General features: G+C 43.2%; 1 protein-coding gene across 1 annotated transcript in view; it reads right to left on the bottom strand.

The window, feature by feature from the left end:
* LOC137300497 (pappalysin-1-like) overlaps window positions 1-27808 on the bottom strand; it is a 249366-nt gene that overhangs the window by 96809 nt on the left and 124749 nt on the right. Inside the window, exon 14 of the mRNA XM_067969581.1 lies at window positions 16116-16284. Coding sequence (XP_067825682.1) covers window positions 16116-16284 — 169 coding nt within the window. The remainder of the gene's footprint in view (window positions 1-16115; window positions 16285-27808) is intronic.

Below are 27808 nucleotides of genomic sequence, written 5' to 3' on the forward strand. Positions count from 1 at the left end.
GGGGGGAAGATCTGTGTCCTCCCCCTCCTCCTCACCCCATCTGATGATACCTGGGGTGAGGCATCATTAAACTGGGAGCAGCCTTCCCCCTGGGCTGCTCCATGCTGCAATTTGTCCCATTGGTTGCAGCATCTGTCAGTGGAGGACTGCCCCTTTAACTAGAGAGCCTCCAGCTGACAGATCGTACTGCGCATGCGCAGCCCGCCCGACGCGCAGGCCAGCGCCGTGGACCCCGGAGGAGCAGGTAATTGATTCCTATTAGTGTGTTGCCTGCTACGATCGCGTGGGCAACCCACTAATTTCGCCGTTCGCGTTTTCGACGCTCCCGGACGACCACCCGCTGGGAACCCGCAGGCCTGCTAAATTCGAGCCCATGGAGTCTGCAAAGGGATATAGGTAGGTTAAGTGAGTGGGCAAAAATGTGGCCGATGGAGTATAATGTGGGAAAATGTGACCTTGTCCACTTTGGCAGGAGGAATGGAAAAGCAGTATATTATTTAAATGGAGAGAGATTGCAGAACTCTGAGTTACAGAGGGATCTGAGTGTCCTAGTGCATGAATCACAAAAAGTTAGTATGCAGGTACAGCAAATGATTAGGAAGTAAATGGAATGTTATCATTTATTGCAAGGGGAATGGAATATAAAAGTAAAGATGTTTTGGTACAGTTGTACAGGTGACAGCACATCTAGAATACTGTGTGCAGTTTTGGTCTCCTTATTTATGAAAGGACATTATTGCTTTAGAGGTGGTTCAGAGAAGGTTCACTTGACTGATTCCTGGGATGAGGGGGTTATCTTTTGAGAAAAGGTTGGACAAGTTGGGCCTGTATACATTGGAGTTTAGAAGAATGAGAGGTAATCGCATTGAAACATATAAGATCCTGAGGGGACTTGAAGGGGTAGATGCTGAGAGGATGTTTCCCCTTTTGGGAGAGACTTGAATTAGGGGACACAGTTTAAAAATAAGGGGTCTCCCATTTAAGACGGAGATGAGGAGAATTTTTTTTCTCAGAGGGTTGTGAGTCTGTGGAACTCCCATCCCCAGAGAGCGGTGGAGGCAGGGTCATTGAATACTTTTAATGCTGAGTTAGACAGATTCCTGATTAACAAGGGAGTCAAAGGTTATAGTAGGTAGATGGGAAAGTAGGGTTGAGGTCACAATCCGATCAGCCATGATCTTATCAAATGGCAGAGCAGGCTTGAGGGGCCAAATGGCCTACTCCTGCTCTTAATTCATACGTTCATATAAACCAGTACCCTGCAGATTGGCTGTGCCAGCTCTGATGTCCGACGTTACAACTAAACGTCTCAACTGAAATGTTTCAGACAGGGTAGTATGGCAGGGCACTTCGGAGCTGGCACAGGTAATTGGGGATCTTCCTGGAAAACTTCATGAGATATAGAGAAACAAAGATTGGGAAGCCAACACATGGCAAATTGCAAGTGCGAGCCCATATCCCACTACTCTGTGACACATGGAATTGTGGGGTACCACTGCACTGCCTGCTGTGTACAACATTCTGCACTACATCAGGCACCGAATGGTTCAAATTACATTATTCAGTTCGAGCTATACACACGGGTCGTGTCATTTCCCAATGTCGCAGCCATAAATGAAAATGCCATTTCCTGTCATTTGATACAGTATGCCCAGACTGCGGTCTTAGCTGCTATTGTCCCTGTCCTTTTTAAATTCTGTCGGATGGCAGTGGCGATGTCACCTCCAGTAAGATCCCAAAACCAATCAACAACAGACTTTCATCACTGCAGCTTTTGTTAAGGCACCGTAACAACTCATAAGATGGAGCTCTCATGTCAGCATGGGGAGGTGAGTGGGGGAGGGGAGAGATTGTTTTACCCAACAAAACTTTAACATGTTCTGATGATTTGTACCTGTAACCTGTTTTTCAAAGTCTGCTTTTCCACTTTACAATACAATATTTATGAGCTGCATCGACCGACTGCAGAGAACTCTGTGCCTCTCTTGCATGCAAACATTCAAATAACATGAGCACAAATGCAACATTTGAGAGGGATCCAGGCTAAACTGTAGTCTCAGGATTCGGATGAACCCCTCTTCATGTTGCAACCTCTAACACACACCAACCGGACCACTGCTCCATATATAGTACAATCATGTTTTCAATCTAAACTAATGCAATTACCCTTCTGTGTAACGCAGACCATGACAAAATGTTTTGTTTTAATTAAATAACTAATTGCGTACAAATGCAAGTTATTTTCTTTGCTAATTCATTCCATAATTTCCATGCGTGTCACATAAATAGCACTTCCAAGAATATTTCCTAACCTTGTTGTGTGAGCACAGATTATTGTAAATTGAGAACTATTTCATGCCGAGGAGAGGTTGGCTACAATTACTGCTGATAAGTTACAGGAGCAGGAACATGGGCAGTTTAAATGAAGCACTAGAAAAACAGTCGGGGATTACCATTGCACAAACAAAACTATAGGGGTACTTGTTGACTTGCTTGCTCCTGTTTTATTTTTATTTGTATTTTATATAATCTGGCTGATTCCGAAATGCATTTTAATAGATGTGTTAACCAGCTCATTAGGATATGAAGTAAGATCATCGAATTTTGGTCAAAACGATATCTCTTTATCAGTTTTTTTATGCTTTTCCTCCACTCCTCACCTGAAAATGCTGACTCTGGGGTTTTATTTCACAGATGCCTTAGCACCTCACCCAAGTAGAACATTTCTTTATGTTTAAGTTTAGATGGTGAATGTCAGCAAGCTGTATGACCATGGAGAGCATCGTAGCTGAGCCCAAAGCCCCTTCTCACTCAGTATCCATACACATTACCTAGCAGGAATCTCTGGATTGTGATCAGTAGAGGGAGCCCTGGCTTATTTACCCGCCTCCCCCCTCTAGCCCAGAGGTGTTGAGATCAGGGAAAATTTGTACAGAATGTGGGAAAAGAACCAGAAGGGAGATGAGGAGATTTCTTTTTTTTAATGCAGTGAGTTGTTATGATCTGGAATGCACTGCCTGAAAGGGTGGTGGAAGCAGATTCAATAGTAACTTTCAAAAGTGATATGGATATATACTTGAAAAGGAAAAAAATTGCAGGGCTATGGGGAAAGAACAGGGGAGTGGGACTAATTGGATAGCTCTTTCAAAGAGTTGACACAGGCATGATGGGCCGAATGGCCTCCTTCTGTGCTGAAAGATTCTATGAGTTTCGAGAGAGTAAATGGATAAGTTGGGTCCACAATAGTGTGGATTGCATATTGTTAGTGGAAGGAGTGGGCTTGATAGGCTGAATTACCTTTTCTCATTTCATATCAATACCACACTTGCCAGCAGAGTGATAACACACCTGAGAGGTTATAACCATTAGGAAAGACTGAATAGGCTGGGGCTCTTTTCACTAGAACAGATAAGGCTGAGGGGTGACCTAAGAGAGGTCTTTAAAATTATGAAGGGGTTTGATTGGGTAGATGTAGAGAAAATGTTTCCACTTGTGGGGGAATCCAAAACAACGGGTTATAAATACAAGATAGTCACTAATAAATCAATAAGGAATTCAGGAGAAACTTCTTTACCCAGAGAGTGATTAGAAATTGGAACTTGCTACCACATGGAGTAGTTGAGGCGAATAACATAGATGTATTTAGGGGAAAGCTAGATAAGTACATGAGGGAGAAAGGAAAAGATAGTTATCCTGATAGAGTTAGATGAAGTAGGGTGGGAAGAGGCTTGTGTGGAGTATAAATATAAGCATAGACTAGTTGGGATGAATGGTATGTTTCCAGGCTGTAAATACTATGTAATATTGGAATGGATCAAGAGTAAGTTGTCTGCTGGCCATCCACTCAGAGAATGAAATGGTTGTTTTTTTTATATATTCAGATCCAGTGTCACGTCCCCTTGACTCTGTACCAACAATGTGCGTCAGCCCCAACCTCAGAAAAGCACCCCATCTGCATCAGTGTGAGCTTTCTCAAACCCAGCCATCCTCTGGCCTCTCTGAGTAAGACTGCCAATTAGCGACAAAACAGTTTTGTCCTGTAGGCGTGTGCCTGCTAGGAAATGGATTGAGACTGCACAAATTCATTTCATGTAGGGCACTTACTCCTAGCAGACGGAAGAGACTTTCACCGCATCCGTCTGGGCTGGATTTGAACCAAAGTAACAGAGGTGAAAGGTCATTGTGTAACCCAATGCATCGCCCAGTTCCCTGCTTATCAATGTCGGAACTCAAATAGGAGGAGCAGGGTAGAGAAAATATTAAAATGATATGAAAAGAAAGCATGCTCAATTTTATATTTCCAGAAAATGACACCGTTATGCTAAAGGTCATTAGCATGTCATCAGGATGTTGTGAAATGAAGGCCACAGGTGTGAAATGGTCTGGCAGCAATTTATAAATCTTTTCATAGGTTGTTGCTATGGTTAGTTATACCACAAATCTGCATTGACGCAAAACAATTTCAGCTTCGTGTTGACTCAAACTGTGTGGTATAACTTGAATATGGGGTCACTGCACTAATGATGTTTGGTATTTCATAGTGTAGAAAATAAGGTGAGATCACTTTGGCTTTGCACTGGCTGCAACTTTATGAATGCAATCAATGAAGTTTAAAAAGTCCCCAGGCAATATGTTGGAACCTTTCAAACTTCATGTTTAATCTTTTTCATGTTAGCAGAAAGTTAACTGTACTTCAGCTCTATGTTGAAGTATGTTTAAAATTTAACCAGCATTTGGCCCTTTCCTAACGCAAGATGGACTCGACAGTATAACTTGAGTCTGGTATATCACTGCGAGCAGGTATTAGCATATGTTACATAACTGCATCCTTAATCTCTATTGCTACATAGGGAGCATCGATTCAGGACCACTGCTGATGTGAAACATTTCCACTCCTGCCTTGCCTCAAACTCGATGGGGGTAATGTTGACTTTGTGCGACAAGTGTAAAACAGGCAATAGCGAAACAGCAGCCCCTTTTCCACCTATCCCGATTTTAATTACCACAATCGCACAATTACCTCCAATGACTTCAACAAAAGCATCCAGTGTATATTACACACTTTTGCAGATAGAAAGAGATGAATTCAAAACTTAGAGAATCAGTATGATCTGTTCAAGCTTCCCGTATCTGTTATGAACAAATCTCTTGGTTACATCAGCATCTTGTGCTCATACCCGATTGTGCATATAGTGAGCTACATTCTTAATTCAAACCATTCTTAGAGTTAACCAATATCAGTCATAAAATTTAGTTTCAGACATGCAAAGCCTCAAAGGGTTAAGCACAAACTAAAGCCGTGGATGTTTCCCAGGATGCCAGTGGTGCGATGATGTCGCTGATGTTTTTGGAAACGCACTTCAAGTAGCTAAATTGTTTGCCTTCCTTATCAAGATCCGTTTAATTTGTGAACAAGGCTGAGAGGTTTCCTTTTTTTCCTAACACTACCACATTGCTTGATAATAAGTTGCTTTTCTGAGTGCTTGGTCCTGTTCAGTTGTCCAAAACTCCCTGTTTATTGTTGTGGAGAACATTCCTTGGAACTGCCAGACCGTAGCAATTATTTGGATATAAGAAAGGTCACATAAAAGTGTTTCTTTCTCAGTTGCTGGTATTTACCTAGTTTTTGGTTATTTATTCTGGAAACAGTTTTGCCACTATGGCAGACTGTGGTTTTCTTAATGACAGGAGAAATTTGATAGCAGTGATGATATCTATCCCACAAATTAACTCTCGAGGGAGAGTGAACTGCAATAGAATAATCAAGGTTCAAATACATTATGCCAGCCAGACCTGAAAATTAAAGCCACAAATTGTAAATTTTTTCTCAACACAATATGCACAACCTTACATGTTAACAGGGCTTTTCTCCTGGTATTTTTTTATATAACGTAAAGGGTATCAGTGCTGGGAAATTGTTTTTTTTACTTTGGGAACCCAGCGATAGCATGGAACAATCCCAGGTCAGTTCCAACACCAACTTGCATTTATATAGTGCCTTTAATGTAGTAAGACATCCCAAGGGGCTTCACAGAAGTGTTATCAGACAAAATTTGACACTGAGCCACATAAGGAGATATTAGGACAGGTGAGGCGAAAGAGGTAGGTTTTAAGGAGCGTCTTAAAGGAGGAGAGAGGTAGAAAGGCAGAGAGATTTAGGGAGGGAATTCCAGAGCTAAGGGCCTAGAAAGCTGAAGGCTCAGCCGCCAATGGTGGGGTGAAGGAAATCGGTGATGCTCAAGAGGCAGGAATTGGAGGAACGCAGAGTTCTCAGGTTTATAGCGCTGGAGGAGGTTACAGTGATAGGGAGGGGTGAGGCCATGGAGGGATTTGAACACAAGGATGAGAATTTTAAATTCTGGACAGGGAGCCAATGTCGGTCAGCGAGCACAGAGGTGACGGGTGAACGGGACTTAGTGCAACAGGATTGAGCTCTGTCCCTACTCTTTCCCAAATAATATGCATACTCTGGAGAGCACCAGGACAATATTTTTCTATATCCACCAGCCATCCTTCTGGCCTCTCTGACTGAGACTAACAATTTGTATCAGGATATCGACAGTTTTCCGCTGTGGATTTGCATCCACAGAGAACTGGATTGAGACTACCTAAACTCATTTCACTTAAAACCATTAAAGCTAGCAGAGAGGAAGTTTCGTCCCATTGATCTGGATTGAGTTCAAGTTTATATCAGAGAGGTGTAGATAGAATGCACTCAGTACATCCTGAACACATGTTTTGTTCACTTGAACTTATTTTCTATATTGACTATTCTTTGCCTATTAAAATTATTCTAAAATATGAAAGTTTAGATTTTCTTGTAATTTTTACTTCAAATAAATCAGAGGTCTCCATAGTTAACCCGACCAGCACTTTAGAGAGACACTGCTGTGTCACTGCTGTGCTTGTTACACTTTAAGGAGACAGTCTTGTTTATCTGATATTATGTGCAAATGATGAGATTAAGGAGGAAAAATTCGACAGGGCCCATTTTCAGGTGTTACCCGCGCTGCTGAGAAGCTGCATGGAGAATGAGGAAGTCAGAAATAGGGCATGCTCAGCGCCATCATCGGCAGTCTGCACCGCTTAAAGATTTTAAATCGGACATGCACAGTCCTCTGGGAGGAGGCAAAGATGGCCGCAAAGATGGCAGGACCGGAGTGAGAGAGAGCCCCACGCTTCTTGGATGATACACTGCAGGCTGTGGTGGAAGGGGTGGACGAGGGCCAACACGTACCCGCAGGGTGGCAGGAGACCCTCCAGACTACAATATCGCAGGCATTGGCAGGCTGTGGCCCAGGAAGTGAAGGCCAGGAGCATGGCACCACGCACGTGGGTGCAGTGCCGAAAGAAGTTCAATGATTTGACATGAGTGGTCAAGGTGAGTGAATGCAAGTGTCAAGTGGCACATCCAACCCACTGCACCACTGCTCCATGCATCATACCCCCTGTCACCCACCCACCAACAAACACTGCCCATCCATCCGCAATGCTGCACTCGGCATGCTGCATCTCACCCACACATGGTACCACACTTGCAGGCCACACAACCACCTCTCACAGGTCACACACACTGGCTGCTATTCAACCACGACAGGCACATCACCCACACACCTTGCAGGATACTTACTGACACACTGTCCTCCGTCCTGCAGGAGAAGGTGGAGCACAAAAGCCGGCAGCAGGAGAGACCTGAGGGTGGACGGGGACGCTTACACATCCTCATACCCCTAGAGGAGATAGTGCTTTGGATCATTGGGCGGGCCGTCGCTGCAGCCGTGACAACATGCCGTGCTGGAGGTCCCGATGAAGGGGATCTCTGCATATCTAATGTTCCTTCTTGTTTCCCACATCTCACTCCTTCCATGACACATGTGCTGCAGATGCTGTCGGCACACACGACTTACTTGCTCCTCTCGCCCCTCCACAACTCAACCTGTTTCCCTTTGTCATTGCAGATATCCAAGAACACATGGCAGCACCGTCCGAGGAGGAAGAGGAGGGGGAGGAGGAGGGGGAAACTGAAGCCACACCATCACTCAATCTGACACTCACTTCCACCAGCTCAGAGAATGACACACTAGAGGAAGGATCTGCATATGGTGAGACACCGAACACAAATGCGCAGAAGCTGGGGTGGGGAGAACAGATATCACAGGTGCCAGTTCGCCGGAAGGCGAGGTTGCTCACTAGTTATGCTGCAGGGAAGTCAGATGGGGACATCGATGGGCCAGGCTACAGAAGATGGCTGATGGGCGTACACCACCAAATGCTTGGGCCACTGGAAAGCCTGCCAGAAAGCCTGCGCACAATGACAAGGGACATGGAGGAGTCCAGCTCCAACTTGGCACAGGGCTTTGCGCAGAGCTTGGAGCCCATCCTTTCCCACATGGAACGGGTGGTCACCTCCATCAGCACACCTGTGGAACCCACCATGACGCAGAGTCTGATGGCCAATGTCGCGGCTTCCATTGCAGCACAAACCAATGTCATCAAAGGTCTGCAAGCTACAGTTGCTGCTCAGACTGCTGCAATGCAAGCTCAGACTGCTGCTATCATGACTCTGGGGGCCACTGTGGAAAGGGGCTTCCAGGGCATCACAGCACTCCAGCAATCCGTTCTCCAGCTGATCACCAGGATTGCTGAGGTGCCGCCCCGGAAGAGTGGCAGTGGCGCCATGGCAATTGGACCTGTTGGCCTGTGTCAAGTCAACAGCATTCCTGCTCCCAACACTACCACTCCGCCAGTGCCCCTGTTGTTGTCAATCAGCCAGCCAGGCCAGACTGCTGCAGCCCATGCTGAGATGGTGCAGTCTGAAGCCGGGCCCTCCCAGCCCAGAGCTACTCGAGGTCGTCCTCCAAGGCCATCTGCACGCTCCTCTATTGAAGGCCAGCAGCCTTCCACCACCCACACTCTAGCCACTGGAGAAGCACCTTGTAGGAGCACTAGGATAGGTAAAGGCACACGGACAATAGAAACTAAGGGAACGCGCAAGGGTGAATAATTCTGTTTTGTTTCCATAATTTCATTTATTCATTGATAAATGTAACTTTGAATTTGCATTTGGTGGTGATTTTTATTTATGCGATGAGCTGAGGGGGAAACTAATGTGCAATCAGATGGAGGGTGATTTGATTGTCTTATGGGAACGGAAAGGTGGGGAGTGTAGGACTGTTGGTGAGTTGGGGATGTAGTTAGTGTTATTGATAGCAGGCACGGATCAGGCAAGCACATAGACCCCTTGCAGACAAGACATGTGGTCCCTGTTGCACCCTTGCTTCTTCCTCTGCTTCCTCTTCCGGCTCCTCCCCCTCCTCCTCCTCAGTCTCTTCCCCCTCCTCCTCCTCAGTCTCTTCCTCCTCCTCCTCCTCAGCCTCTTCCTCCTCCACCTCTGGCTCAGGGTCTTCTCCGATCATTGGTGGCAAAGGCTGGTCCCTCATGATGGCGAGGTTATCCACCACAAATGTGCCCACCCGCTCAGCGAAGTACTGTAGGGCTCCTCCAGACCGGTCCAGGCAGCAGAAGCGATGTTTGAGGAGGCCTATGATGTGTTCCACAATGTTGCGTGTGGCAGCATGGCTCTCATTATAGGCCTGCTGTGCTCGTGTGCGTGGGTTCCTGACCGGAGTCATGAGCCACAGCGTGAGTGGATAGTCCTTGTCGTCCAGTAGCCAGCCTTTGACTTGCCGAGCCGGGTGAAAGATAGCTGGCACGTTGAACTGCCGCATGACGAAGGCGTCGTGACTGCTCCCAGAGTAGCGGACATCGACCTCCATGATTTGATGCGTGTGTTCACACACCAGCTGCATGTTCAGGGAGTGGAAGCCCTTTCGGTTGACGAAGACTGCCGAGTTGATATGCACAGCACACGGGGCAATGTGCGTGCAGTCCATGGCACCCTGCACCACGGGGAAGCCAGAAATGCGGGCAAACCCCCGTGCTCGCTCGTTCTGATTGTCTCTGTCGAGAGGGCAGGTGATGAACCTGTTCCTTATGTGGTACAGTGCGTCTGTGACCTCCCTTACGCAGCAGTGCACTGAAAACTGTGAGATGTTGCACATGTCGCCAGCAGAGGCCTGAAATGCTCCTGAGCCGTAGAAATTCAGCGCCACGGTGACCTTCACAACCGCAAGCAATGCCGTCCTCGCCCTGCTCTGAGGCTGTAGTTGTGGCCGCACCAGTCGACAGATCTCGGTCACGGCCTCCTTGGTGAACCTCATCGGATGCAATCCTCCTCGGTCACGTTGAGGTAAGAGAATTGGTCCTGGAAGGCCCGCATTGGATACGGCCTCCTGCTCAGTGCCCTGCGCCTCCTCATCCTCCCTCTCCTTGCAGCTTGACCTGCTGTACGTGGCCTCTCTGCATGCTCCCAGTCGTGCTCTAGCGGGAGGCCTAACAGACCACCCATGGTTGCCAGGAATGTTGTTCAACCGCGGTTGTAACTTTACGAACCGTAAGGTAGTACCTGCCAAGCCGCTCTCAAATGTACTCTAGCAACTCTCAGTAAGTATAGAGAGCTTCAAAAAATATTTCCTATTCCACCAGCAGCCAGAAGCAATAATCCAGCAACTAACCTGTAAATCCTGCATGGTCCCTTTAAATAGTACTGGTGGGGGGTCCTCCAGGCACTCTAAGACACTTTCAGGTGTGCGTGGTTAAGACAATGCGTTAAGTTGAGCGTTAATGTCCAAAATGGTGTCTATCACTTTAAATTAACGTTGCACACTGATTGCACGCATTTTCTCCTTACTTTACATGCTTCCGTTCGGTATTTGTGCATGCGTTAACTCCTATACCAAGAAGGCATCCGGTGGATGTCACGCTAGAAATGTGCATGTCAGCCTCGGCGCCATCGTGGATGTTCGAGAGGCCGTGTAGCGCCAAAACAACAGGTGCTACAGAGCCCTATTTAACGCCCTAAGTGTTTTATGTGATTTATGCTATTGTATTATTACAAATAATACTGTCTGTCAGATGTTTCTATAAAGACAGTACCCCTTTAAGAACTAATAACCTATTTAAGAGCTCTACAGTGTGTAAAGAGCGACCTAGAAACTTAACTACTCAGATTAAATTAAGACTTTTTTGGTTTGTAAAATATTTTAAATTGTCAAAAAAAATTACAGTTTAAAAAAAGCACTGTTACTGCCACAGCCAACAAAAGCAACCTTACAGTTAATGATTTAAAGATGTGTCATTCCTTTCTGACAGTTTTCACAAGTGCATCAGAACAGTAATAAAAATTAAACGTGCTGATATTTTACAAATCGAAGGCTCTCTGTTTTGAGACAGTTTTATTTTTAGAAATAGTGAGTTGTCACTTTGCCGATCCACATGGGCAAACGAATGGTACGACTGCCTGACTGGAGATGCTGTTGTACATTCTTAAAGCTTGAAGCATGGACAGGTAACCTGCTCCCAGGTTTGAGCTGCCCCGCACCTGGCTAGTAAGTGCATGGAGAGTGCTCCTTCCCTGTGATGAAGCATCCTTTCACCAAATGCACAACCCAGTATCGTAAGCTGAGGCTTTAACGCTCTGTAACCACAATGGGTTTGAGTATCAAACCCTGTGGCACCACCACTCCCAGACGGCCACCATTTTGGCACTATCTTCTTGTACTTATTTCCCTTTGTAAATGAGAATTGGTGCTAATTGCCGCTGATGAGGCATATAACTTGTATGGATTCTTTCATTTTAAAATGAAAACTTGTCTGCTCTGAATCTAAATTATCCTTCTGCATCAACAGTCTTACTACAAGCAAGAGTATGCTTGTTCTGTTTATGTCTGGCTCTATAATTTATAATTTTTATTTTCTTTATGAATAATTAAGATTGCGAAATACAAGAACCGCATTATGAAAGTTGTTGAGCAGCAGGTCTGTTATTAGCCAGTGAAATTTTCCTTTAAACACTTTGCTTTACTCAATCTGTTTTTGTAATAAAAAAGCCCAGTGGATTGTGAAGGCAGCATTCACACGCGCGTAGCCTGCACATGCTCAGTTCAGACTCCAAAAAAGCCCCCTGTGGAGAAATTGAGGCCTACACCAAAACATTTGTCTTAATTAGGTACAGTTGGGCTTGAAATGACTGGTTGACTCTGAATGTTAATGTCTTCTGGAAATCACTAATTCATATTTTCTGCTTCCTCTGGGTTTTAAAGCCTTTGAATACATTAACTTTAATTGATAGCAACCAAGATTGTTTTCTCTGTAATGCTACAGAGGGGACATCTCATAGTTATGGTTACTTGTACTCGTTGCTGGAATAGCATCACGACAGAGAATTCAACTCCTTAGCATTCAGCTCTAGTTCTGGGCTTTTTGCCTTAATGGACTTTAATCTTTCAATTCTCTTCTATGCTTTCCTGTCCCTTGATGGGTATAGTTCCACGGGTGCTGGCAACCCTCGGGTGCCTCACCTAAGTAGCTATCCTTCATGTGTAAGCCCAGACAGTGAGCAATGGCAGGCTGTTTGACAAGGAGAACATCTCAGCTGACACCTGACAAAAATACACATGACACTTTGTGACAGGGGTCACTGGAGAGTGATCAGGAGTAGAAAGCCTAGTTGATTTTTTTTCTCTCTCTCTCTTTCCCTAGCCTAGGAGCACTGAGGCGAGTTATAGCACACTAACACTGCCATGGCTAAGATCAGCTAATTCAGCAGAAACAAGGTCGATTTTGCAATGGTGGTGGGTTGGCAGGAGCTGCAACGCGAGGAGGGGGGGAGAGAAAGAGAGAGAGCGGGACGTCATCCGGGGCTGGACTGGAAGGCCAGGGTGGGGGGAGAGTGGAAGATCCGGGGGGAGAGAGGAAGATCCGGGGGAGAGGGGAAGATCCGGAGGGAGAATGGAAGATCGGGAGGGTGAAGACGGAGACAGCGGGAGGACATCGCGGAGAGATGAAGAGTGGGACATGGGGAAGATATCGGGGGGGGGGGTGGAGGGGGACATGGGGAGGACATCAGGGGGGTGGAGGGGGACACGGGAGGACATCGGGGGGTTGAAGAGTGGGAGATTGGAGAGGGAGACATCGGACATCGGAGCAGGGTTCAAAGGTGGGTTCATTTTGTGTTTTCAGTCCCTTCTATGGTTTTTTATTTAATTTATTTAGTTTCTTTTTCCCTGATCCAGCCCTTCATGTCTGGTTTCACTAGGCGTGAATCAGAAGTGGTGGGCAAGCCGCCCAGGTAAGTTAAAAATCATTCTAATCACTCACTCTGTCACAGGTAAAGTGTCTTCAGTACCTCAATGAGGTACATTTGGCTCTTTAACTGTCATCCCGCCGGCTTTAATTGCCGGCGGGACTTCCGTTTTCGGGTTGCCTGCGCGCACACAGGTGGGAAACTCAGAAGTCAGTGGGTTGAAGCCGATTTTCAGTTGGCGGGTTGGGGTCGATTTTCCGTGATTTTCAGAGCGCCCCCACCCCCAACACACCCGCAATTGCCCCTTAAAATTGAGCCCAAGGGATTGAACCTAGGACATTCTGGTCCGTAAGTCTCAGCAATATTTTGGCCTGTGCATTTAACCATTAATTTGTCAATGGTGTTTAATTTGTGTGAATTAACCTTTACTCTTAGATTTTTAATAAAACAATATTAAATGTCAAACTTTAATCAGCAAAATGTAGTCGCTTCGGTGATTTCTTTATTTCTAAGAAATGAATATTTGACACTTCAATTCACAAGCTTTCAAAGTACTTCTATCTCTATCTTGCATCCTCAATCTCTCCCATTCTCATTACATAGGAAGGAACATAGGAACAGGAGTAGGCCATTCAGCCCCTCGTGCCTGCTCCGCCATTTGATAAGATCATGGCTGATCTGTGATCTAACTCCATATACCTGCCTTTGGCCCATATCCCTTAATACCTTTGGTTGCCAAAAATTACGTTCCGGATATCTCGAGCGCACAAAGTATATGAGATATATTTTCCTCCTTTCACTAATGCTGTTGAATAAGTCAGCCTATGTATAATACCAGGTTCAAACACCGCCGTTTTTGTCCACATTAACAAATGGAAAAATATAAAGGAAAAAAGAAAGAAAGACTTGCATTTTTAAAGCACCTTTCACGACCTCAGGATGTCCCAAAGTGCTTCACAGCCAATGAAATGCTTTTTGAAGTCTCACTGTCTCACTGTTGTGATGTTAGAAACGCAGCAGCCACTTTGCACATTGCAAGGTCCCACAAACAACAATGTGTTAATGACCTGATAATCTGATGCTGGTTGAGGGATAAATATTGGCCAGAATTCCCCTGCTTTTCTTCCAAATAGTGTCATCGGATCTTTTATGTCCACCTGAGAGGGCAGACGGTTTAACGTCTCATTCGAAAGACGGCACCTCCAACATTACCACAGTTTCCAGATTTTGGAGCAAACAGTGTAAAGTTTTTGATGGTCATACTGGAGCAGATAAAGAATCAAAAACAGAATCCATTTTCTCTGTCAGTGAACTAGCTGAACAGGTGATGAACTATGGCAAGGCAGATTCATGAAATGTACCAGAAATGTCACACACAGTGTGTTTTCTCTTCAAACCATGATACTGTTCCACTGAAAAAGATATTTTTGTTCTTTTTCTTCCAAACATGGTTTTAACCATATTACAAAATCACATCAAACTTAGGGAGGAGCATTTGCTTGAAGTCTATGTTTTTGGGGGAAAAAAACCCAGCAACTTTTTAACCAATTCCAAGACCTCGAGGTTTTGTGATATATTAACGTGTATGGACTTTTTCTTTAGGAAATGGACCATGTCATTTTGGTGGTCGATTTTGCAACAATTTGCCGTCCTGTATATATTGCGAAAATCAGCATAAAGACTGGGGCAGCACTTCAGTAAACCATACAGACCCAAAGAACAATGCGAAGCAACTGGAAACAAAAGCTTGTTTTTTTTTGTTTGGTCGGCTCGCAGCTGCCTTCAGTTGGCAGTTCACATTCAGTTTTATGGAATATGCCAACTTAAAACAGCTGTGAGATGACTTGAACAGGGACCCAGGAGTAAAATATAACAAACTAATATTCTAGTTCAGTATGCATTTAAGTTTTACTTTAGAAACAACTTGTCTCATGTAAGAAATTCTTAAAGTATTAACTTTAACATCGGTAGTCCTTTTCCACTGCAATTGCCCAAGAGTTACTTTTCTCTGGGCAAGTTGGGTGCTCTCCTATCTGTGGATGAAAAATGATCAACTGGCCCATTGATTAGACCTGGTAGAAATAAAGTACTGTTTTGGAGTTCCACCTGACTAGTACTTTGTAAATGTGATGATTTGGTGAATTTGGGAGCTTCTTAACTGGGTATTTGCAGTCTATTTTATATCATTGCTACCAATGTGAACACGTGGATGTTAGGAATTGTAATTTTATAGTAGTATCCTGTCTTATTAAAAAAAAACCTCCAAAGTTGATTCTTCCCAGGCTCCCAATCAGACATCTTAATGTAATATGTATCTAAGGCATTTTACACTATTGTGTAGTGGTTGAAAAACTAAATTTCTCACAAGTCGTGATGTCTAAACTATTTTTTTCTGCTTGAAGTATTTTTGTGCAAGTATTGAGCACTGAAGACAATACTGGCAGAAACTCTCTTGGAAGAGTAACTGAGGTTGAGAGTGCCAGGCAGGCGAATGGCATGGCGTATGTGCTGGGACGATCACTGGAGAAGCAGCAAAGGAAAGAGACAGTGCTCATTAGTAGGTGTAATGGTTGGGCTAATCCTAGTCAAACTCCTTGTTGCCTCTCAAAACCAAACAGTGAAGTTTGAAACCTTTATTCTGAGCCAACAAACAACAACTTTGACATAACATCAAAGAATTTACTGCATCTTATTACACCCTGGGGCTATAATTTTCTACTCAATTTCCAGCAGTCATAAGCAACGATGTCTATTTAAGAATATTAATGCCAGCTTTAGTGTTCTCTGCCAATGCCGCTACTGCCAATACTACTCCTTTGTTATGTTGAATATATTCTAAAGAGATACAAGATAAAGCATGGCTAGTGTCAAATGCTGATAGGGTTGTGAAACGCTTTTGAGAAATAGCTGAGTGGAATATTGAAATTCTTTGTTGCTGGCCGTCTGAAATATATTAAGAGTGTAAACTGACCTGGCGTTTGGAGGTGTCTTCATCTCTTCGCAGGTGAAGCGTGTAGCCTTGCTTGCAGAACACGGTGCATTGGTCCCCATTGTAGCGCCCAGTTCCGGTACAGTTCAACACTGCATTTTTGAGGTTGAGCTCTTGACAGTCGGTGGCTTCACAAGAGTAGTGGACACAACTGAGGGGAAGAGGAAATAAATTATGTAAAAGTTGGAACTGCAATATTCATACAGCAAAATGGCCTTACTTTTCCTCTTCCTGCCAACCTCAATATTTGTCAATAAAAATAAATTAGGCGCTTTACTGATGGTTCAGTTGATAAGTGCACTTGCCTGGAAGCATAGTGGCACGCGACAAAATGGCCTCAGCCCTTTCAAGGCAAAACTGCCAAAGTGACTTTGACATTCAAAAAAAACTTTCAAATAATTTTAGCAAAATATCTTTTTGTTCTAAGTAAACATAGGATAAAACAAGATATCTGTTACATGGTGTACAGAGGTGGGTGTCATGAGTCCAGAATTCAATTACTGAGATACCCGTTGCCAGCTGTGGTGCTTAGATATTTCACACATGAAGTTGACTACAAAAGCAAGCAGCAATGGTGTTGATAAGTCATATTAAGTCACATGTCCCAGCAAGCAGCCGAGTGTCTCTTTCTAGTTTGACCCAGTCATTGATTTTTTAACAATATTACTATTGTACAATTGTACTATTTATATCCCAGGTGCACGGAAAGTCTGAGTGATCAAAATCGTGCAATGCTGAGCTTGAAAATTGATTGTTGAAAGGCGAAGGTCATGAGGTACTATCGTTCTCTGTATTTTCAAAAAACAAATCTGCCAGTAAATTTCACATTTATATATCAGAAGGTAGAGTTCTGCACCTGCATTATAGCCTTAATGTGCCATGATTTCTGTAGGGTGAACCAACCATTAATCTTCACTGATGAATTTGACCTGCTTCCTCAGATTAACCTGGCCTGAATTCAGCCTCCTCAGCCACCTCACCTAAATCTGTGTAGTCACCTTGACTGAGCCTGGCTGCCTCCTCAGTCACCTCTTCCTAATTTGGCCAACTCCTCATAATCACCTCGCCGATACCTGTCCAGCTTCTGGGATGGGGGGGGAGAGGGCGAGGGACACAAGCACCTTATGAATACAGATTATGCAGAATAATGTCTGCTTATGGAGTGAATTCTAAACATGTATAGGATCAGTGGCAGCAAATTCGGAACCTTAGGTGTAATGGACACACAACTGTGGGCTGTACTGTACAACCATGATACTGCAGAAGAACCTCACCACACAATTAGGTAGTGACAGAGTTGCAAGTTGGTCAGAAAATTACTGGTAATATATCATAACAGAAAACTATAGGGTAAATTCCCCAATCTTACCGTGCTCAGAGGAAGTGCAATTTGGAAACAGGGAAGGCAACACCGTAGCGCAGAATCGCTGAATTGCACTCCATTCGAGCAGAGCTCTCCACTGGAACGGGGGATTGGTGAATTTATTGTTATGCTCTATTCACACTGGTGCATTATTTCTTTCAATTCTTTTTCATGGGATGGGTCAAATGATTCATACATACTATAAGGTTTTCTAACCACAGTTAGATACAGATCGAAACCATAAAATTGGTGTCGATTGTAACTGCGCCCACTGGGCGGGAAACAAGTGGCAGCTGTCGGCTGCCCATTATTCACCCCACCCGATTTACCTTTCCAATGACTCCTTGATTCCTTTCCCTTCTGGCAGGAACAGTTAAAATCCACTCCATTGTTTGTGACTTTGAATCGCTGATGTCATATTCTACTAAATAGGCACAAATTACAGCAAGTCTCTCAGGATAGCAATCGGGAGCAGGAACTGAATTTTTCTCCTTAACTTAGAGGCGCTCAGGTTAATTGTTGTGCTCCTTCACAACTTGAAGTAAACCAGGGATCAGACTCGGGTCCAAAAGTAGTCTTTTTTAACAGGTCCGTGAGTCTCCCTTTTTAATCTGTACCAATTATAAGACTGTGTAAATTTTCCATTTTAAAAATCTTAGGTCCAAATAACCTGAATGCACTAATTTAACAGCTCTGGATATTGTAAATTTTACTGTACATTAACATAGTAATTTTTTGAAGAAAGCCTCAAATAATTATTTCTGAGAACAAATCCCAAAAGATTTATCAATTTTTTCTCCCTTTGAATCCTTCAAGAGCCAATAAAACGCGGAAAATATTCCAACAGGTTTGTACTCCTACAGGATCTCTGAAACTAATCTGATCAGATCCCAGAGGATTTTGCAATCAGTTGCCTTATATGAGCTTTTCTCTTTAGTAGTCCACTGTTTTCTTCCCTTTTGTTTATTTTTATTTTAACTTTTCTAACCATGTGTAAAACGAGTGTTTATTTAATAGTCCTCTGGGCTTCATTGAGCTCTTTCTACTTTTGACCCAGTCACCAATCCTGAACAGTTTTATTGTACTTGTATGTCCCAGATGCGGAGAATTTTTATTTGTTCCAAATTTCCGATGCAAATGGATATCCACCAAATTGAACCATGTTACCAAACCAGTGAGCATGTCTGCTAGAAAGCTGGAGGATCGAAGAAAAAAGTCTGGGCGGACAAAATAAAAGTGGCTGCTCCCTCTGATATTTTACTATCATTTCCTGCCAATATAAATATTGTGCTGTGAATTAATGTGTTGAGATTTCAGAATTTTGGTCAATTGTACTGGGTAATGCAATAGGCCACGCCACTAGCGACTTTGAATAAACTACATAGAACAACTGAAGAGAATTACCACAACAGCTGTCCTTCTGCACACTGCTCAGTTTACAAGTTCTCAAACAATCGCCTGGCCATTCGCTCTCCTGTCAGGACAGCGTTTGCTGATTTCCGTTTGCACGATCGTTTTATCTCTTGTGTAATTTTAATTGTTCCTTGAGTTTCTTTTCTTCAAAAAAAGATGGGGCTTTATTGTGCCAATCATTAGAATCGGTGCCTTGTAGGTTGTGCTTTCTAATTCCCAATATATTTTTGAAATATCAACTTTGTAAAATAAGAGCTAAGAGAGCATGACTCAAGAAAAGGCCGTTTGGCCCATCAATCCAGTCATTCCAAGGACTAGGTACAATCTTATCCTGGATTGTCAGATATAACCATCTAATCTCCTGAGGAAAAGTTCTGTATCAACACTTTCTGATTGCCAGAGGTAATTAAGCAAATTATTTATCCACTCTTGCATCTGCATTATTCAGTCATGACCTGCTCCCCTACACAGATAACACCTCCATACCTGTCTCTGAGCACAGGAGCTTCTGTGTGCCATGGAACATTTCATCTTCTCAGTCTATATCTATCCTTATAACCTCCAATCATCTTCCCAGCTTTCTCGAAGTCCTCTTTTAGCAAAACACTTACTTTTCTCGATAATTAACAAAATTGTGGGAATGTTTAGCTTGAACTAGGTGAAGGCCAAGATAGTTTAGGGTACCGCCATGTTTGAAAAGAAAAGAGAACATGAGGTAAATCGAGGAGTAGATATTGAGCAATGCCAAGCTGGCACTTTAAAAGTCTATAGATTGTAAGAGAAAGGGAAGGCTGAGGGAGATTAAGGTGTTCCACAGATTTGAGGCCCGAGGAAAGAATAAATTAGGATGGACACAATGAGTCTTTATTTCAACACCAGGGGGGTGAAGGGAAAAGGAAGTGTATAGGATGGTCTATTGTGAGCTTAGGAGGAACAAAAGAGAAAAATTAAGAGGAGCATTGACCACGGTGCTATCAATAAAATTAAATACCTACCATAATGACAAGTATCTTTTTCGTGTGAACACGAGGGTGCTATTATGGAATTCAGTGGCTGATTTAAATAAAGCAATTCAATAATTAGTGATGAAATATAGGTAACAAGAAAAGCCACAAATGTCTCAAGATCCTTATATCTTATAAATACTGCCTTTCATAACCATACACAACACTGTGGGATTAAACAAAACAAGTAACACAACATGCTTGTATAATAAATGTCGACAAAATCCTCCAAGACAGTAAATCCAGAAGATTGGGAATTACCACTTCCAGAAATGCAATACACAGAGAAAAATTATATAGATGTGCTGCCAAACAAGCATCCACAACAAGATATAATGCTTCTGAGAAAAAACGTTCAGAAATATCAACAATGGACCACAAACTAAACAAAAACTACGACACAAGATACATTGCTCCAGTAAAAGGATGACTAAAATCTTTACACCCGAACCAAAGCTAGTGAACGTCTCTCTGGTTTAGTGAGTAAGAACATTGATGGTGGGTATCAAACCATACAGCCCAGAAGGTCCAAGGTTCAGTTAGCACTAAGTTTACAGCCAGAACAGGATAGTGGCTGGGACAGCTGGCTGACAGTAGCACATATACCCCATGCCCTGCCTGAGGTCAGCTAACTCAGCATACACCAAGGATTGACCTTGCTGGAGTGTATGGGTTGATTGCAACCTGGGCTGTACCTTTATCATTTTAAAATTGTTCATCTCCAAAACTCAATGTGTATATATTTTTAATATTATTATTGGACCAAATGAGTAGGTGCCATAAATCAATCTGCAGATTTGGAAATGGCTGAAAAACAGGAGAGTACTCCAACTTCAAATACTGAGAACCCTTTCTGGCTTGTTCCTTGCGTTTTCCTGACATTACCAGTGGACTGTTTTTCCTGCATTCTACTGCTTCGTGTGTTCAATATGTATTTGAATTATTGGAACAGTAAAGTGAATGCATGGCCCATTCTCTGTTAGCGATCTGGCAATCTTCATGTCTTCCATGCTACCTCGCCAATAGATGATAAAATTCTAAATATCTGTTTTAGTGCAAAGTAAAATGTGTTTAAATTAAATTCTGTTTGACAGACATTGTACCCCGGAGACATACTGACTTTGAAATGTCCGAGTTGAATTGACCTTGGCTATAATGTCCTTCTTGGGAGACACCCACTGCATTCCAACAAGATGCAGACTATGGCAAGATTCCGACATTCATTCCAGAGCTCTCAACTCCTGCTGCCTCCCTGGCATTTGTTGTTTGGAATTTTTTTAGAATCTTCGTGTTGCTTCTGAGCTGTTATGGGCAAATTTTCTCCCTTTTTTTTCTAACACTGGGCTCCTCTTAAAATTGCAGAGAGTGATGCTGAGAATCACTGTGCTTGGTCTGCTTTGCTGCAAAAAGGTGCAGTCACCTTAGTGGTATCAGTAAAATCGGGGCCAGCCCATTCAAAACCAGCTCCAATACAATGCCACCATTTTAGCCAGCTATGGGTATTTTAAAGTGCCAATTTCTCGCTCTCACTTTGCCAAATAGTTTCCACCATGAGGCGCAAGTAGCGATGAGATGATATTTCTTGCTTACAAACAGGGGGCGATGAGTTTTTACAGTTGCTTTGTACATCAGGAGGGATTCAGGAGGGATTCCTTTGGGAGGTATCTCTGGCAAAATCATTATCGCATTCAAAAAACGCACTATGATTTCTCTAGAAATACTAACTGGAAGAAATCTTCTTTCTGATGCCCTTAGCAACCAGAGGAAATTAGCCAGACTGGTAACTCTATCACAGCACAATGCCTGTGCTGCTCCATGTCTTACTTTTCCCTTACTTCAGTCACTCGCCATCTTAAAACTGTTTCTTCCCCCCCCCCCAATTTTTTCTTCCGTCCTCTGCCATGTTGGGCATACAATTCCAAAGGTGGCAACTGTCCTCCAATACTTTTATCCAACTGGTTATCATCCACAGTGAATATTGGCAGGTTCTTTCACTGTGAGGGCACCAGGGCGTGCATGAACAACTTTCCAGCAGCGGTTGTTGAATAGGGATTGGGAAATCCTTTGCTGACTGGCACAGAGGCAGGGAGGCCAATTTCAGCATCTCTTGCACCACCTTGGGTGAGACCTGTGACAGGTTGAGAATCAAATTGGGACCTTCTTTGGTCTCTATGGCTCATTTCCATAGTGTGCAATTAAGCCTTCAGTAAAGTTAATTTCTATTGCCCGTGTAGAATACACTGTGACTAAAACAGGGATTTACCAGAGAAAAAAAATAGAAATACACTTGTTGAAAGAAAATTCCTGCAGTGTTGCAGAACACCTGGAGATATGCAACATAATGCGAAATGCATCTGCCAGCAGCTGGTTGTAAACAATACTATTCCTGGAACCTTAACCCATAACACTGGGCATTTTCACCCTGCACTGCAAATCACAGCCATCAATGCAGCAATATTTCTAATTCATTTATCCAGTCACCCTAGACTACAATCACATAAGCACTGCCAAACAGGAAGTTACTTGGCTAAGGTATCTGGCAATGTTTGGCAGAGCCAACTTGTTTTTCCTAAATATTAAAGTATTTTTGTAACATTAAGAGCAAGAAATAACTACTTATAGTGAAACAAGCAGCTGATTAAAGCCAAAAACGAAAATTAAAAAGCAAACATTGCTGCTTCTGGACTTTTTTTTTTGTAAATTCGTAAGAGTATCGTTCGCGTAGTGGTTAATTGCAATCCATGGTGTTGCACTAAGATGTACTGACATCAACCCACGTCTGTCCTGAGTTAGCTTATATCAACGCTTTGCATGGCTCAGCTCTGCAGGATATGGAGGAAAAGAGAATTCTGCTGGGATTCTTGCTCCTAATCATCATCCAGTGACCCCTGCTGGTAAAAGGGTCTGAACTCTTCCCTCCCCCTTATCTCACCCCACCAAAAAATGGTCAAATTGTTCCTCTAAGCAGTTTGTGATCTTATCAGAATTGTCTTATTATTACTCCTATATTAATGCCGTTAAAGGCCTTACAAAAAGACAGTTGAGTTCTCATTTTCAATGCTGAAGAAAAGGTTGGATTACTATATTAAATCATAATTTATATATAAATATAAGTTGTTGTCGTTATTCAGTCATTGCAAAATGAAACCAGTTTACCGTTATTCAGAATAGTCTCAGATTAACAACAGCACCCAGTTACTGAGAGTAACCTCAGAATGAGAAAGCTCCCAATCACTCTAAGTAATATCAAAATGAGAACAGCATTTTGTTACTCAGAGTAACCTTGGAATGGTAAAACCTCATTGCTGAGAGTGATCTCAGAATGACAGCAGTGCCACATTACTCAGAATTAAAAACTGTAATATAAATTGATTTGTAAGTTTTTTTAAACGGCTAATTTTATCCCCATTTCTAAGTCTTAGAAGATTTGGGATCCAATGGATGATCTTATCGGAGTTTAATTATTCCAAACTGCTCAATTGTTAAGTGTTTTGTCATATTCTTGAGAATCAGTCCAGCTCCAAGCCTTGGTTGCTCTAGGCTGGATAGAAACAAGCAGCAACTAGCTCCGTATGAAGGAGGGCCTGAGCAGCACAAAACACAACTTCCCAAAGGGCTTTCAGTGGGATCCTTTGTTTTGCCACAAGTTTTTGGTGAGATAGTTATGACGCAGAAGCAAATCACACCATTGTGCCTTAAGCACTCTGTACAAATCACAAATGTCTGCAAATACTGTGGGGCATACAATTTTATTTCATCAGGGACGATATGCCATGATGTAAATGTATTGTAACTTTTCTCTTCTGCATACATTTTTTCATACTCCATTATTTTTTCACTGCAGTTGTTCTTTGGTTATATTACATTGACCACCACACATATTAGAGTGTACATACTACAGTGCGATAGAAAGCAAGTGTTGCATGCTGGCTCCAGGACAACACTTGTAGTGAATGGTGCTACTATTGAGGTGTAATGCGAAGGTGAGTCAGTTTCTTGCTGATTTCGGCTATGCTAGCATAGTTTATGAATTACCTTACTTGGGTGGGGTGAAACATTAGCTATAAAGGGGTGTTACATCATATTTTTAAATTGAGGTAGTTTTATCTTTAGATTGAGTCCAAGAAGAGCAATGCAGTACCAACCTACGTGGGCCATTATCCCACGATTACACTGCCGTTTGGTTCTAGTCTCCGTGTCGGCCCATTGGGGGCCATTACAAAAGCAAAAACCTGATATTCCATGCATGCACAGAGTATCCCAACATCATGACTTTACAACACGCCAATATCATGGTCCATTGTTGCTGGCAACAGAGATCAATGCAATTTAGAGGCAGATAATTTCTCTTGTAAAAATGTATCGATTCTGGGAACCTAATGCTGAACCAGTCCCTTGCACCTATATGTTGAGTGATGACATGACATTGTGTCACAGTGCAAATATACTGATAAACTGAAGAGGCTAAATAGGATAGATCTTATTTCCATATGGAAATAAAAATCGGTAGAGATGTAAAACGGGCTGCCGACTCACTATCACTCGTTTTACTCTATCAAAGTCTAGATCGATACACCCCAATGTGTTTAGTAGGCTACAGGAGGAGGCTTTTGATCAGGTGACACAAAATCCACAAAAATCTTGTTAAGGAAAGCTGGTAAGTCAATGGAAATTGGGCCATTTACTTTGAAGAGTGACAGGGAGTAACTTTGCACAGACAGTCGACAACATTCACCTAAGGCAACAATACCCTGGGACGTACTACTTCAATTCTTCTGTGTGTGTATCTTGTGTTTTTGTCTGGTTTCACCCCGCACAGCATGAAGTGCTCTGTGACTGATGCACATGGTCAAACGAGGAATGAAAGATTATTCATTCTCAGGATGCGGGCAACACTGGCAGGGCTGGCATTTATTGCACTGAGAAGGTGGTATTGGGCCTTCTTCTTAAACCACAATAAAGCAGTTTGGTACAAATGAGTGGCTCGCTAGGCCACTTCAGAAGACAATTAAGAATCAACCACGTTGTTGTGGGACTGGAATCACATACAGGCCAGACTAGGTAAGGCAGCAGGTTTCCATCCCTAAAGGACATTAGTGAAATGTAGCATGTCTGTAAGCATACTAGCAAACGTGCACAGTTCAAATTGTGCACCAAAAATGCTGCATCTGTTGAAACTGGGAACACTCTCCTCTGCAACACACTAAATTGGCCCCAATATGTTTGAATGAAGCAGACACTAAGACCTTGGGGAAACCCAATCACACTTCCTTGATTGAAGCTTTGGGCTCTCCTGCTGAGCAATACAAAGTGGTAAAGGCTGAGCCTTCAATCATCCCCAGCGCAATTGTAATAGCGTAAAGGGACCCATTTTAGTGAGGTATTTGTGCTGTCGCAATTGGCAATCATGGAGAAAAAATTGGGAGTTTAAGAAAAGGTTTCAACCTCTCTCAGTGGTCTGTGCCTTAATGGTGTAAATTAATTTGCTGCTTTTAGAAGGGGAAAGATTCCCTAAGTGCCACATTAAGTTCCCCATGGAAACAAAAGCACAGCTTCCACACCAAATGGTCCACATTTTCTTGAGTGCTTACTGAAGATATTACAACAAAATGCACCATAATAGCAGGTTATTAAATGAGTTGCAGTTTTGAGACAGAGGGAGGACAACAAGGTTCGGCCTCAATCGTTCTGAGGTCCAGAATCTCCAATTCAGTCAGGAAGGTGTTTACACTGCACATGGTGTCACTTTCATTAGCTACACTTTGGTCTAGTTTTGGCTTGGTTGAATTACCTAATATTGTCAAAGCTCTGGGATCTGTCCAGTTTGTTTGCTGCTTAGCTCTCAGTACTCTGTTCTTCCATAGGGAATAATGAGAGTCCTGTGTGTAATGGAAGCAAGACATATGGACCAAGAATGTCCGAGGTCTGTGCTGCAATTAGCTCATCTCGGCCAGGTGACAGTTGAGAAGTTACAATTGGCCTGAATTCTCCTAGGCTAGCAAGAAGGAAAATCAGCCGGGGCTCCCAATCCTGATCACTTTCCAACAATCTCTGCTGAAAATTGTGCTTGCTGACATTGGCTGAGGACAGGATTAGACATGCTGGGATACCACCCTTGGTCAAATAGCTTCTTGACACTCCCTGTCTAGATGAAGAATGAACACTTAGACAAGGTGCCCATCAGTGGCTGTGGAACTGTAGCCCAGCAAAAGTCAATGCCCTCAGGAGAACAACTGGCAAAAAAAGAGAAATTGATGGGAACATGAGCACATTGCAAAGTCCAATGCTGTCCTCGCCCAGCACTCACATACGAACATTTCCAAGGAGGAATTTCTGGGAACCCTGGCCAATTTTCCTCTTCCTAATTTGGGGTGCTGAGGCCAATTGCATTGTCCCTACTGCTAATCTGACTGAGATCAACTAACTTGGTAAAGACCAGGATGGCACCTGATACTTTCCTCATCCGCATGGCTCAGCTACTCAGTGCCCTAATGAGCTGGACCATTGTGGAAGCACAGCTCAGCCACATTTCCATACTACTACAACTACACGTTCCCCTCCAAGTCATACACCATCCTGACTTGGAAATATATCGCCATTCCTTCATCGTCGCTAGGTCAAAATTCGGGAACTCCCTACCTAACATCACTGTGGGAGAACCTTCACCACACCGACTGCAGCGGTTCAAGAAGGCGGCTCACCACCACCTTCTCAAAGGCAATTAGGGATGGGCAATAAATGCTGGCCTTGCCAGCGATGACCACATCCCATGAACGAATAAAAAAAAATAACATTCTTGTATTTTACATTTATACGATGCATACACATACATCGTTGCTAATTCACACTTTATTCACCTTCGCTAATGCCTCCACTAGACTACTGTGCGCCAATGTCACAAACTTGTTTAGCCACTTAAAAAGAAATGGTTTAGAATTTCTTTGCACCTAAAGTAATCAATTGTTTATCATTTCACTGACATGCTTTGGATTTTGTCATGTCTCTTTTCATGCTAAATATGTAGTGGAAAACATTTCTCCTCTCAGGGCTTTTATATATTAATTAATTGGCTGGTATGAGCTGCCCAGGTTAACTTTTTCACTTTATCTGTGGTGACAAGCTAGCCAAGTTTTGGAAACACATCCTACCCACACAAGTGTGACATGTACATATGAACATATGAATTAAGAGCAGGAGTAGGCATTCGGGCCCGGAGCCATTTGATAAGATTATGGCTGTTCTGATTGTGACCTCAACCCTACTTTCCCGTCTACCTACTATAATCTTTGACTCCCTTGTTAATCAGGAATCTATCTAACTCAGCCTTAAAAATATTCCATGACCCTGCCTCCACTGCTCTCTGGGGAAGGGAGTTCCACAAACTCACGACCCTCTGAGAGAAAAAATTTCTCCTCATCTCCGTCTTAAATGGGAGACCCCTTATTTTTAAACTGTGGCCCATAGTTCTCGTCTCTCCCACAAGGGGAAACATCCTCTCAGCATCTACCCCTTCTAGTCCCCTCAGGGTCTTATACGTTTCAATAAGATCACCTCTCATTCTTGTAAACTCTTATGTATACAGGCCCAACTTGTCCAACCTTTCCTCATAAGATAACCCCCTCATCCCAGGAATCAGTCGAGTGAACATTCTCTGAATCGCCTCCAAAGCAATTATGTCCTTTCTTAAATAAGGAGACCAAAACTGCACACAGTATTCTAGATGTCGTCTCACCAATGCCCTGTACAACTGTAGCAAAACATCTCTACTTTTATATTCCATTCCCCTTGTGAATCCAGTTTGTTTGTTACTTGCATTCATCACTCCTGTCCTTGCTAACTTAAATTGGCTCTTGATCACCTAATGCCTCCAATTTAAAATTCTTGCCCCATCCAAT

Source organism: Heptranchias perlo, chromosome 31 (genome assembly GCF_035084215.1).
Source record: "Heptranchias perlo isolate sHepPer1 chromosome 31, sHepPer1.hap1, whole genome shotgun sequence".
In the NCBI taxonomy this organism is placed as follows: Eukaryota; Metazoa; Chordata; class Chondrichthyes; order Hexanchiformes; family Hexanchidae; genus Heptranchias; species Heptranchias perlo.